At 42.8% G+C, this 14,612-nt stretch overlaps 1 protein-coding gene across 1 annotated transcript; it reads left to right on the top strand.

The window, feature by feature from the left end:
* The first annotated feature begins 780 nt into the window (after nt 1-780).
* LOC141986902 (myb/SANT-like DNA-binding domain-containing protein 7) lies at nt 781-2,205 on the top strand. Its single transcript, XM_074951954.1, has 2 exons — nt 781-1,425; nt 2,014-2,205. The coding sequence occupies exons 1-2, from the start codon at nt 843-845 to the stop codon at nt 2,064-2,066; spliced, it is 636 nt and encodes a 211-aa protein (XP_074808055.1). The 5' UTR covers nt 781-842; the 3' UTR covers nt 2,067-2,205.
* The last annotated feature ends 12,407 nt before the right edge of the window (nt 2,206-14,612 follow it).

The following is a 14,612-nucleotide window of genomic DNA, read 5'->3' on the forward strand; positions in this document are numbered from 1 at the left end:
CTGCATAGCCACATTAGGGCTAGTGAAAATCTAGCCCTAAATAAGATAATCAAAGGGAAATACTATAGAATATCAGTTTCCACAGTTTCTGAGATGAGAAAGCTCTTGAAGGGGTAAATTTTTAAATTAAAGTATTATGGAACAGTTTACTTATCAAGTCCCTTTCCTGTTATTGAGGTTCAAGTGGGAATAGATGGTTTTCCACAGTAGCATTAGAAAATACTTCTTTTAAAAGAATTCCTAATCTGTGCCTTCATGTGCCAACCAGCCTGTCTAAAAAACAGAATTTTAGTTCCAGTAGCAATGTACCAAGAGACTAAGCCCTGGTCTACACTAGGACTTTAGGTCGAATTTAGCAGCATTAAATCGATGTAAACCTGCACCCGTCCACACGATGAAGCCCTTTATTTCGACTTAAAGGGCTCTTAAAATCAATTTCCTTACTCCACCCCTGACAAGTGGATTAGCGCTTAAATCGGCCTTGCCAGGTCGAATTTGGGGTACTGTGGACACAATTCGACGGTATTGGCCTCCAGGAGCTATCCCAGAGTGCTCCATTTTGACCGCTCTGGACAGCACTCTCAACTCAGATGCACTGGACAGTGGGGTGGGAGGAAGTTTTGTTTCATGGTCTCTGTGTGTATATAATGTCTTCTGCAGTTTCCACGATATGCTATGCATCCGATGAAGTGAGCTGTAGCTCACGAAAGCTCATGCTCAAATAAACTGGTTAGTCTCTAAGGTGCCACAAGTACTCCTTTTCTTTTTTCTTTTTAGGAAAAGAACCGCGAACTTTTGAATCTCATTTCCTGTTTGGCCAGCGTGGCAAGCTGCAGGTGACCATGCAGAGCTCATCAGCAGAGGTGACCATGATGGAGTCCCAGAATCGCAAAAGAGCTCCAGCATGGACCGAACGGGAGGTACGGGATCTGATCGCTGTATGGGGAGAGGAATCCGTGCTATCAGAACTCCGTTCCAGTTTTCGAAATGCCAAAACCTTTGTCAAAATCTCCCAGGGCATGAAGGACAGAGGCCATAACAGGGACCCGAAGCAGTGCCGCGTGAAACTGAAGGAGCTGAGGCAAGCCTACCAGAAAACCAGAGAGGCGAACGGCCGCTCCGGGTCAGAGCCCCAAACATGCCGCTTCTATGATGAGCTGCATGCCATTTTAGGGGGTTCAGCCACCACTACCCCAGCCGTGTTGTTTGACTCCTTCAATGGAGATGGAGGCAATACGGAAGCAGGTTTTGGGGACGAAGAAGATGATGATGATGACGAGGTTGTAGATAGCTCACAGCAAGCAAGCGGAGAAACCGGTTTTCCCGACAGCCAGGAACTGTTTCTCACCCTGGACCTGGAGCCAGTACCCCCCGAACCCACCCAAGGCTGCCTCCTGGACCCAGCAGGCGGAGAAGGGACCTCCGGTGAGTGTACCTTTTAAAATACTATACACGGTTTAAAAGCAAGCATGTGAAAGGATTAATTTGCCCTGGCATTTGCAGCTCTCCTGGATATACTCCCAAAGCCTTTGCAAAAGGTTTATGGGGAGGGCAGACTTATTGCGTCCTCCATGGTAGGACACTTTACCACTCCAGGCCAGTAACACGTACTCGGGAATCATTGTACAACAAAGCATTGCAGTGTATGTTTGCTGGTGTTCAAACAACATCCGTTCTTTATCTCTCTGTGTTATCCTCAGGAGAGTGAGATATAATCCATGGTCACCTGGTTGAAATAGGGTGCTTTTCTTCAGGGGACACTCAGAGGAGCCCATTCCTGCTGGGCTGTTTGCCTGCGGATGAACAGAAATGTTCCCCGCTGTTAGCCACAGGGAGGGGGAAGGGTTGAGGGGGTAGCCACGCGGTGGGGGGAGGCAAAATGTGACCTTGTAACAAAAGCACATGTGCTACGTATGTAATGTTAACAGCAAGGTTTACCCTGAAAGAGTGTAGCCAGTGTTTTATAAAATGTGTCTTTTTAAATACCGCTGTCCCTTTTTTTTTCTCCACCAGCTGCATGTGTTTCAATGATCACAGGATCTTCTCCTTCCCAGAGGCTAGTGTAGATTAGAAAGAAAAAAAAACGCACTCGAGATGAAATGTTCTCCGAGCTCATGCTGTCCTCCCACACTGACAGAGCACAGACGAATGCGTGGAGGCAAATAATGTCAGAGTGCAGGAAAGCACAAAATGACCGGGAGGAGAGGTGGTGGGCTGAAGAGAGTAAGTGGCGGGCTGAAGAGAGTAAGTGGCGGGCTGAAGAGAGGGCTGAAGCTGAAAGGTGGCGGCAGCGTGATGAGAGGAGGCAGGATTCAATGCTGAGGCTGCTGGTGGATCAAACCAGTATGCTCCAGTGTATGGTTGAGCTGCAGCAAAGGCAGCTGGAGCACAGACTGCCACTACAGCCCCTGTGTAACCAACCGCCCTCCTCCCCAAGTTCCATAGCCTCCACACCCAGACGCCCAAGAACGCGGTGGGGGGGCCACCGGCCAACCAGCCACTCCGCCACAGAGGATTGCCCGAAAAAAAGAAGGCTGTCATTCAATAAATTTTAAAGTTGTAAACTTTTAAAGTGCTGTGTGGCATTTTCCTTCCCTCCTCCACCACCCCTCCTGGGCTACCTTGGTAGTCATCCCCCTATTTGTGTGATGAATGAATAAAGAATGCATGAATGTGAAGCAACAATGACTTTATTGCCTCTGCAAGCGGTGATCGAAGGGAGGAGGAGAGGGTGGTTACCTTACAGGGAAGTAGAGTGAACCAAGGGGCGGGGGGTTTCATCAAGGAGAAACAAACAGAACTTTCACACCGTAGCCTGGCCAGTCATGAAACTGGTTTTCAAAGCCTCTCTGATGTGTACCGCGCCCTCCTGTGCTCTTCTAACCGCCCTGGTGTCTGGCTGCGTGTAACCAGCAGCCAGGCGATTTGCCTCAACCTCCCACCCCGCCATAAACGTCTCCCCCTTACTCTCACAGATATTGTGGAGCACACAGCAAGCAGTAATAACAGTGGGAATATAGGTTTCGCTGAGGTCTAAGCGAGTCAGTAAACTGCGCCAGCGCGCCTTTAAACGTCCAAATGCACATTCTACCACCATTCTGCACTTGCTCAGCCTGTAGTTGAACAGCTCCTGACTACTATCCAGGCTGCCTGTGTACGGCTTCATGAGCCATGGCATTAAGGGGTAGGCTGGGTCCCCAAGGATACATATAGGCATTTCAACATCACCAACAGTTATTTTCTGGTCTGGGAATAAAGTCCCTTCTTGCAGCTTTTGAAACAGACCAGAGTTCCTGAAGATGCGAGCGTCATGTACCTTTCCCAGCCATCCCACGTTGATGTTGGTGAAACATCCCTTGTGATCCACCAGAGCTTGCAGCACTATTGAAAAGTACCCCTTGCGGTTTATATACTCGCCGGCTTGGTGCTCCGGTGCCAAGATAGGGATATGGGTTCCGTCTATGGCCCCACCACAGTTAGGGAATCCCATTGCAGCAAAGCCATCCACTATGACCTGCACATTTCCCAGGGTCACTACCCTTGATATCAGCAGATCTTTGATTGCGTGGGCTACTTGCATCACAGCAGCCCCAACAGTAGATTTGCCCACTCCAAATTGATTCCCAACTGACCGGTAGCTGTCTGGGGTTGCAAGCTTCCACAGGGCTATTGCCACTCGCTTCTCAACTGTGAGGGCTGCTCTCATCTTGGTATTCATGCGCTTCAGGGCAGGGGAAAGCAAGTCACAAAGTTCCATGAAAGTGCCCTTACGCATGCAAAAGTTTCGCAGCCACTGGGAATCGTCCCAGACCTGCAACACTATGCAGTCCCACCAGTCTGTGCTTGTTTCCCGAGCCCAGAATCGGCGTTCCACCGCATGAACCTGCCCCATTAGCACCATGATGCATGCATTGGCAGGGCCCATGCTTTCAGAGAAATCTGTGTCCATGTCCTGATCACTCACGTGACCGCGCTGACGTCGCCTCCTCGCCCGGTATCGCTTTGCCAGGTTCTGGTGCTGCATATACTGCTGGATAATGCGTGTGGTGTTTAATGTGCTCCTAATTGCCAAAGTGAGCTGAGCGGCCTCCATGCTTGCCTTGGTATGGCGTCCGCACAGAAAAAAGGTGCGGAACGATTGTCTGCCGTTGCTCTGACGGAGGGAGGGGCGACTGAGGTTGGCTTACAGGGTTGGCTTCAGGGAGCTAAAATCAACAAAGGGGGTGGCTTTACATCAAGGAGTATTTCATGCAGGACTTCACGGAGGGTTCCAATAAGAAATGGTGCACCTAAGTTATTGTTCTTATTGGAACAAGGAGGTTAGCCTGGCCTCTGATTGATACATGGCTAGATTTACCTCGCTGCACCTTCTCTGTGAGTGACTGCAGTGTGACCTAGAGGAATGAGTCCCCTAGACAGGGGAGGAGGCAAATGAGTACAAAACAAATCTGGTCTATTTCTTGTTTTGATCCACTCCATCTATCTTTTACATCTTTGGCTGGCAGCAGATGGTGCAGAAGGACTGCATGCCATCCACATCTCATGGCTGCTCGGCAGAAGACGGTACAATAGGACTGCTAGCAATCCATATTGCCTGCCTGCTCACCATAAGACGGTTCAATAGGACTGACTGCCGTACTTAAGAGAATGACCTGGTCAGGTCACTAAAAATTTAGTCCGTGCGCCCATGTCTGCCCAGGCGCTCCTGATCGACCTCACACAGGTGACCAGGAGCACCTCGGACATGACGAGGATGGCTACCAGTCGTACTGTACCGTCTGCTGCCAGAAGGCAATGGGTTGCTGCTACTGTGTAGCAATGCCGTACCGCGTCTGCCAGCACCCAGGAGACATACGGTGACGGTTACCTGAGTGGGCTCCATGCTTGCAGTAGTATGGCGTCCGCACAGGTAACTCAGGAAAAAAGGCGCGAAACGATTGTCTGCCCTTGCTTTCACGGAGGGAGGGAGGGAGGGAAGGGGGGACTGACGATATGTACCCAGAACTACCCGCGACAATGTTTCAGCCCCATCAGGCATTGGGATCTCAACCCAGAATTCCAATGGGCAGCGGAGACTGCGGGAACTGTGGGATAGCTACCCACAGTGCAACGCTCCGGAAGTCGACTCTAGCCTCGGTACTGTGGAAGCACTCCGCCGAGTTAATGCACTTAATGCACTTCTGTGGGGACACACACACTCGAATATATAAAACCGATTTCTAAAAAAACGACTTCTATAAATTCGACCTTATTCCGTAGTGTAGACATACCCTAAGTGTACAATTTTCAAAAGTGCCTATGTGATTGAGGAGCCTAAATTCCATTTTCAAAAGCGATTTGTGAATGTAATGTAATTTTTGAAAATGGGTCAGGCTCCTAAGTCACTTAGGCATTTGTTAACACTTTAACCCAGATGTTCACCACATCGCAATCTGTCAAATTTGCTTCATTGAATTGATCATGAGCCTCCACTTGTCTGCAAGAAAATTTACAGATCCTAATTGTTGCACCCACACTTTGCACTCTGTCCTGGGTTTTCCCCATATTTGTTAAGGTTCCCCGCACATGATCTGATTGCAGGATTGGGGTATGCATGTGTAGCCTATAGGGCTAGCCTGCTGGCTTGCCTATATATCTTTTCTTATGGGTTTGATCATTTGTTTTATTATAGTAGGTTTATCAATTTGTATTAGAGTATTTTGGCTGTAATGCAACATACCGGCCACATCCTCGATGTTGAGCTGAGGCAAGTTAGCATACATATACTCGAGACCTTTAGCCTATATAGGTGGTGATGAGCTAAAGAATAGATTATATATATGTTTGTGACCTTTAACATAGATAAGTGAACAATTTAAAGCAAGTTGGTGTAGGTAGGGCCACCCAAGTTCATTCCCCTTTTCAGACTTAAGTGGTACACTACAAATAACATGGAAATAACTGGTTAGGCCAGAAATAACAGAGGTGAGAATGAGCTAATGGTCACAGTGAATATGTCATTAATACGCACGAACATGCCAGCCTATAGAGTAAGTGTGCCCTGATATTTCTGTAGGTGAGGAAGTTAAGTCTGGACATGCAAGGAGGGCACCTAGTGTTCAGGTTCTATAAGAAGAGCAATCCACCATGTTAGATAAGTTCGTTCATTGTTTAGTTAGTTCGTTATTTCGTTTTTCATAGTTAATTCTTGAGTTAATTCTTAAGTAAATTCTAAATTAGCTTCTATAGTCTTTCTATAGCTTTAGCTCTAGCTTCTACTAAGTTATTCACCTCCCACTCAAGATTCGAGAAACCTGAATCATTGGACTCTTTTGGCATGCCAGAGGCGAGGCTGGTCCTTTGTCTCTTACCACCAGGTTATCCAGAAAGGGTGTGAGTATGTTAATCAAGAAACCTTTATAATATATAATACCACATGTACTGCTACCACAATAATACTGTTTTTGTAATGGATTGATTATTCAATTACTATTTGATTACTAGTCCATTACTATTCCATTTATCTGAATAAAAGTCTTTAAGGCTGCATTATGTTCTCAGTATGCATATCCTTGTCATAAATCCTTAGGGTCCTTGCAAATTCTGTGTCGCCTGATTCTGGGACAAGAATCTTATTATCTTCTGATCAGATTAATTGGTGAGTATATAACTCATATTATCTAAAGAATATTATTAATATCCTAAAATCAGGCAACAGCATGTATACTTTAGAAATGTTAACATTTAAGTGGGCAAGTATGTGGTACCCCCAAAATGTAAAAGCCCCAATGTGTGTTAGGGATACTAATTTTAAATACTTGAGCATAAACAGATATTAGATTATTTAAAGGGCACACACAGATGTTTGCACATGCACATTTGATTGATGGGGTTTGAAAATTTCCCCCAAATATTTTAGGACTATTCTATTTCTCTGTGTATTTCTCACTGCTTTGCAGTAGATTGGTGTAAACCAGTCTGAAAGATATGGTTTGACATAAATTGGTTGTTTGGTGGTGGTGTGTGGTTAGAGACAGATAATATTTGTCAGATTGTGAAGTACTTTGAGTCAGCAAAGCCCTCTGACAGCTGCTGAGCTATCTGAGATAACTTTAAAAGAAAATGATTATCACAAATACATTTCTTATGTGGTGCTTAAAATCTGCCTCCATTATACAAAGCTAGGAGAGAAGTTTATCTTTATCTTAGCACCTGGGAACCTCCAGGGCTAAACAATTCAAAGGAGAATCACAGTATTCCATGATTTGTATCAAATTTGTGGATTTAAAATAAAATGATCATCTCCACAACATGGCCACACATCTGAAGAACGTTTAACACACCAAAGTTTAGTTTCATATGTTACCGTATGTGGGGCTGAACTGTGGCTTTGCCACAAGCCCAAAGTAAGGAGCTTCACATTGTTGCATTGCCCTTTGAGGAGCCTGGGAGAGAGATTGTGTTTCAGGGCATCACACTCTCTTTCTTGGTTCCCCCAGTGTTTCAAAAAGGGTGTAAACTCTAACGGGCCTTTACATAGCTCTGTATACATTCCCCAGCACACTGGTGCAGCTATGGTACATTGAAGCAGATGGAGCCAAGGCCCCTCCTAGTCCTCACCCCATTCCATTCCCATCCATCTGCTCCAGGGAGGATGTAACTGCCCTGGCCATCCTTCATACCGTCCCACACTGCTACCCATGATGCAGCCAGCCAGCACAGGAACATGAGGAGATGCCTTGTGCCCGCTGCTTCACTGCTGTCTTTCTATATTTCATCCTCTTTCAATTTGTTTTTCTAGGCACAGAGACATGAATCTGAAAGAAGTGCCCTGTAAAGGTAGGTTGGGAAAAAAGGTATTATTCCATTATTAATGTACAATAGCTTATTACTAATTACTCAGGAACATGTGTACCATTCAGTGCACATAGTAATTCCCATTAACTTTTGTGCTCTGAAGAGACAACATTACAGACATTAAGATTTAAATATTTATTCCCTTTCCCCCTCTTTCTTTTTAATGGGATTATAAATATAATAGGGACTATTGAATTACAAGTGATCCTGTAGTTCTTGTGCAATGGCCTTTTTCAGAATCAGAACTTTTTGTGAATTTTATTGTTTGTTTTTACAATGTTCTGTTTTCTTGTCAACACTGGAAAAGAAAAACAGTGTTTTTTTTCAATTGTTAGTTTTTCAGTTTACATTTTTTACACCTCTTTTCCTCCCTTTTTTCCTTTCTCCCTTTTTAAGTAGTGAAAAGGAAACAGAGGAAAAAGAGGGGACATAATGCAGAAAGTAACAAAAGCTGAAGAAAAATACCCCAAACAACAAAATTTGAGGGAAAAAAAATGAAACCTCACAATTTTGCATATACTTTTTCCTAAAAGAGCTAAGTGCAAGCTCATTGCTTCTCAAAACCTGCAGAATGAAAATGACTTTGACATGTTCAAACTTTTTCTGGAAAATGTTTTCCCTTTCCTGACCAGCCCTGCTTCCAACTCCTTTGGGCTTCCATGAGAACAATGGAGATTGCTAGGGTCTGAACACTTGTGAAGATTTTGTCCCTTCATCTAGATGCCTCAATGAGAGCTCTTTTGAAAATCTGGCCCAATTGTGGGTGCTGAGGTCTTTTGAAAAACTGCCCCTTTGTGATTTTTTTTCAGCTGAAGAAATGCCATCACAAGTCGGTGCAAATTAGGGGCTCGATCCTGCTCCATTTGAAGTCAGTGGCAGTTTTGTCATTGACTTCAGTGGGAGCCAAAATAAACCCCTAATAGGAACTGAAGAGGGGAGTGTGTGGAAGGATGGGGGCTGATGGATGAATCAACAATCTCTCTTCTTCCATTCTCCCCTTTAAAATCTCAGCAGTAGCAGACTGCTCTATGCCTAGCCCATTTCATTCTGTTGACATCTCTTGGGAGACAGCTTTTTTAAAATAAAAATAGCTAAATTAGCTATTAATAGCAAAAATTATTAATACAGGAATAAGGCATAAAACATACGAGTCTCCTTCTAACACCACAGAGCAATCTTTAAAGATTACTTTACTATTAACCATACATATTTATACAGTAATATAGGTGGCCCCAACGGTTGGTGACAAAAATAATAAGATACAACATATTTTTGTCCTCAAACTTCTAAAACGTAGGGATCCAGTAATGGAGGAAGGTTAGATCCTGCTCATCCATTCTCCTTAGGGGTGTCTGGCCCTGGTGGTCAGTAGGAACCTAAGCCAAAGCCCATTGAAGACAATGAGGATCAGGATTCAGCAGAACCGCTTCTTTGGAGTCCAAGGTGTTCATTCGGAAACCCAGCAGGGCAAATTCTTCACACAGCAAAACTCTGATGCACAATCAGCTGTTTCCCAAATAGATAAAAAGGACTCAAATGTAACATTTCAATCATGCTCTCTGTAGAATCAACTCATTTCTCTCCTGTGGTGTATTTTGCCTGTAAAATTGACAAATAACAGGTAATGCACCTCAAGGGGATTTCGGCCCAATGAAAGGGTAAAAACTACTTGAGGCAAGGGAGCTAGTAGTCTTTAGAAAAACCAAAACCACAGTGTCCTTTTATTTTCAAAGAGATTTAATTTGTTCATGCATTATGCAACAGATATAAAATTCCTTTTGTGTCCTGTTGACATTTCTATAAGCTCATTTCTATATTTTGTTTGTAAATAAAGCATTTTTAACAAAGAAACATGATGTATATCTCTTTCCCTTTGAATGGCTCGTTGCTTTGTTGTATCTAGACCAATATTTTGGGCCTGAAATCAGTGAGAATTTTGCCATTGAATTCAGTGAGAGCAGGATTAGGCCCTTGTAGAGAGCTATTAATTGACTCAATTAATATGTATGATCCTTTTTGAGTTGTTCAGTTCCCTCAAACTTGCTTTTGAGGCTGACTTTACGAATGGAACAAACAAAGACCTGCATATCTCTGCATACAACACAACAAACGGTAATTCCATCAAATTTTCCTTTTTAGCTGCCAGCTCAAGACAGAGCCCTTTTGATATAAGGTTACCGAGGCTGACATTATCACATCATTTATAAACACAACCCAAACATACTGGATGTATCTTTAAAAAAGAAAACATTACACAGTTTCAACACGGAATTGAAAAGTAACCATCTTCCTGTTTTATCTGTCTGCCAGAAAGTACGATACCAACTTACATTCACTAGAGGGAATTTGGTGATGTGTGTCATTGCCTTGAGGCCTGTTTTCACATATAGTAGCACTTTGAAACTAAATATTTTTGTACTGCACTTCATAGGCAAAGTGCCTGAGGAGATTTGCTTTTAATAGAGACAATAGGAGTGTTCCAATTTTTCTCCATGAAAAAGAAAATATATCTTCTGGGCTTATGAATAATTTTGGAGCTCCACTATTAAACAAATATTTCCTGTTTTGTGGCCTGGCAAATCCTTTAAATACTCATGGTACCTCTATATTACTCTATATACTCCTCCCACATTCCCCAATCAATTAAGGATTTTGCTTTCTTTTGTGATAATTGAACAAGGTTCATTGTGATTACAACAGCATAAACAAAAGCATATAGTTTTATGTAGAGTAAATAAAAACATCATCGATTTGATTGGAAGGGCACAATTTTAAACTGGTACAAACTGTCTTGTGAATGACTCAATAGTCTTTTCTCGTCTGATTACTACATGAAAGAAATCATGGGTGAACTGCCCCTTTAGGCATCCAAGGCTTAGGCCAGGTCCACACTACACACCTATGTCAGCATAACTACGTCGCTCAGGGGTGTGAAAAATGCATACCAGCCTTAACCCCCTCATGAAGACAGGGCTATGTTAATGGAAGGGCTTCTCCCATTGATATAGCTGCTACCTCTCAGGGTGGTGGAGTACCCACACCAATGGGAGAAACTCTCCTGTCAGCATAAGTAGCGTCTTCACTAAGTGCTACAGTGGCACAGCTGCACCAGTGCAGCTGCACTGCTGCAGGACCGTAAGTGTAGACAAGCCCTAAGTCTAACATTTAGGTGCCACTGGCATTCACAAAACCCCACTCAGCTGCCGCCTAATCCCGGAGGTGCCTGAATTCCATAGGTACAGAAGTTTTCACCACTAAAGTGCCTAAGGCCTCTACATTTCTGCTGGTGGCTATAAGCACAGCTGCCTTAGGCCTGATGTTGTCAAGCTGCTCGCCCCCTAATGCACACCAGGATTCACAAACTAAGCATTGTCCCACCTATATCTTCCACAGCACCCAGTTCAGTAGGTGTGCTCCAAAAAGGCCTAACCTCACCCAAAAAGTGGTGCCAGCCCACCAATACCTAATAGTCCAGTGGTTGGAGCACTCATTTGGGAGGTGTCAGATCCCTGTTCAAATCCCTTCTATTCCTTTGGTGGACTGGGGACTTGAGCTAGGGGGTCTCCCACATCCTAGTTGAGTACCCTAGCCATTGGCCTGAAAGGTATGAAGGCAGTCCTCCCTTTCAGGCAAGCTGACTACACTTACTGGATCGGGCCCCACAGGACAATTTAGATGGAGGAACTCCTATCTTCTCTCGGTTCATACATTGCCTGGACTTAGGCATCCAGACACCTGGCATGGGGCTGCAGTGCAGATGCCCAGAGGCAGAAATGTAGGTGCCTCCAGGAAATTTTTACCACAAAATATTTAGGTGCCTACAAGGTTTGGCAGCAGCTGAGCAGGGGTTTTATGAATCTCAGTATGGACTGATTCTGGGATTTAGACACCTAAATTAACAGTTTGGAACCTAATTCCTTTTGTGAATCTAGCCCCTAACTCTTCCCATTCACTGTACAGGGAGCCAGTGTGCCTAACTCGGGGTTGTGAATTCCACTAGACAGCAGGACACATAAAAGTGGTGTGTTGCAACATGCACACTGCACTGCCTAAGTTTCTCCTTGTGAGTCTGGCCCTAAGTGAATAGCCTTGTAACTACAGTTCACTCTGAGAATATCTAGTACAGGTATTAATTCAGGAGGAGGTAGGGTTCTCAGTCTGCTCCAAATATACTCAAACATACTTGGGCAGACTGTGATACCTTTACTCACTCTGAATAATACATAACATTGCAGGTATTCACCACTCAGTGGAACTTCTTGTGGAGTAATCTGTAGTTACTTTAAGTGTATCACACTCTGTCCCTGTATGAGGTAACATCTCTTCGTGGGATTTGGTTTCACTGGTAGCTCAATTACTAACAGTACATAAATTTCAGCTTCAGGTCACCAAGCCTGACTGTGGCCTGTGTAAGGTTTCCTGCTGGACCCTCTTATCTCCCCCCCCCCCCCGCCTTATATCCTGCCTCAATGAGACAACAGAATTTACACAACAGCTTTATGCAGGGTTTTAACTCTTGCTAACGAGTTGGTCAACAGAATAACCCTGCACCCCCTATTAAAAGTCATAGATCCTGCCACCTTTTAACAGGCCAACTACTTACCTTTGTGGAATATTTATAACTTTCACTGTACTGCTTTCTTTTCTTTTTCTCTTGGATGTTTTGACTTATTTCCTTGAACCCTTTTCTGTCAGCTGGCATTTCATTTCCAATGTTACTTTCTGTCCTTTGCAGTTTTTGAGTTTCAGATCCTGTGTCTTCTTTTGATGTAAGGAATAATAATAGGTTGTTAGTAGAATATTGTTTTAGGTTTATTAATATGTATGATGCTTTTTGTTACTTCTTTTTTTCAGTTCCTTGAAATTTACTTTTGTAGCTATCTTTTGGCAGGCAATAGATGGGGACTGTCTAGTTACCTAGTCTTTAAACTAGAAACAAAGAAGGGATGAGAAGCTGAATGCTGAAAATTCAAGTGTGGAATCACAAAATGTGAAAGAGAGAGACACGGAGAAAAAACCTATTACTGTAAATGTCTGGGGATCATGTCTAGGGATATGGGAATAAAATGTTAAAACTATAAGAAGGTTTGAGACACTGAGGTGTGAAAGATGGTAGTAGTAAGATATTAGGGGAAGATTGTTTGTAATCACAATGATGGAGAAGGCTTCAGAATCTGGCATTAGGAGATGTAGAAGAGAGTACCAGAGGCAGAGGTTTTATCCTCTGAGAAAATAGAGATTAAGGGACTGATATTGGCAGGATCAGGGAAATGTGGTGAATCTGTCTCATCAATAGAAGGATTATGAGTCTAACAGGTAGGCTTCATATCCCATGACAGGAGATAGAACTCAAAAATGAAATAACATATGCTGCGATGAGGAAGATATATGTTCAAGACAGTAAGATTTAGATCATGATCTTAACCTCACCTGTAGTGAGTAGGTAAACCTATAAATTATTTTATGATATAAACAAATGATAGATGTATTGCGTGTAATTGCTTCTGAAAATAATATGCCAAGAATACTTAAACTGAAATAGAAAATAGAAAGTTCCCTTTGATAAGCTGAGCAAAATATCATAAATCCTATAGAACTAGTTAAACCATAGTATGATTAATTACAGGCTGTGCCAAAGTAGACTTACAATGCTTTTAGATGTAAAAGAAACTTCAACAAGGATTAAGAATCAAAGACTAAATGACATTATAGTGTAGGGTGACCAGATAGCATGTGTAAAAAAATCGGGATGGGAGTGGGGGATAATAGGTGCCTATATAAGAAAAATCCCCCCAAATCGGGACTTTCCCTATAAAATCAGGACATCTGGTCCCCTTATTATAGTCACATTCCTAGCGTTAAAGATGAAAAAGAACAAAGAACTGGCTATAGAAAACATGTGGTCCCAAAATAGTTAATAGGCTCAAGTCTCTCTCAGTTGCTCTGATGTGAATTAACAATAACTCAGTTAATGCAGTTGTCACTCATAACACCTACAAGGCCTACATTTCTAACCGTTACGAAGAACCGTCCTGTTTTTAGTGGAGGGAAATTAATAAATTCTGACCTGCATTATAGTTAAAAATCTATTGATGTAATAGGAGGAAGAGCTAAATAATTGCTAAAATGATTCAGGACTGTTTATGGCCAATGCACTCTAATATTGAACAACACACTATCAGCAGGAAAATAATAAACCCAATTATGACCAGAAAATTTCTTGAAAAGAGCAGGAAGAGTTTGCAAGAGAGCTTGCAGTCAGTTCCATATTCTTTAAAAAATGTGTATGCTACAATGGATATATTAGAGATGTTTGGCTAGTAAAGACCAATGTAAGTCTAAGCAATATATAATATTCTCTTGTAAGATGTGAGTTGGAATATTGAGTTTTGTTATGGCCATCTTTCCACAGAAATTATAAGCTTTGAAAATTTTAAGGCTAATGATATTTCACAGTATTAAAAACTAAGGACACAAGCTAAAGTCTATAATCAGTTCAGAAAACGAGGTCAGAAAAGATGTAATTAAATTGTTCAGTTGTAAATAACAGCTTTAGAAAGAATAGGATACCAACAAAGCTATAAATTTGAATTCCCAAATGTCTTTAGCATTCTACTCAAATTTCACTCCTTATTACTCAATTGCTTCCTTCTAAGGGAGATTTCTCTGGCAGCCTCACCTTAGGAACTAAGTTGCAATAGATAATGTCTGCTTGCAATCAGGACAATATTTTAAGTTAATTTTAAGTAGTTTCATTTGTGTAGCTGTTCAAACCT

The sequence above is a fragment of the Natator depressus genome, chromosome 1 (assembly GCF_965152275.1).
Source record: "Natator depressus isolate rNatDep1 chromosome 1, rNatDep2.hap1, whole genome shotgun sequence".
Classification (NCBI taxonomy): domain Eukaryota; kingdom Metazoa; phylum Chordata; order Testudines; family Cheloniidae; genus Natator; species Natator depressus.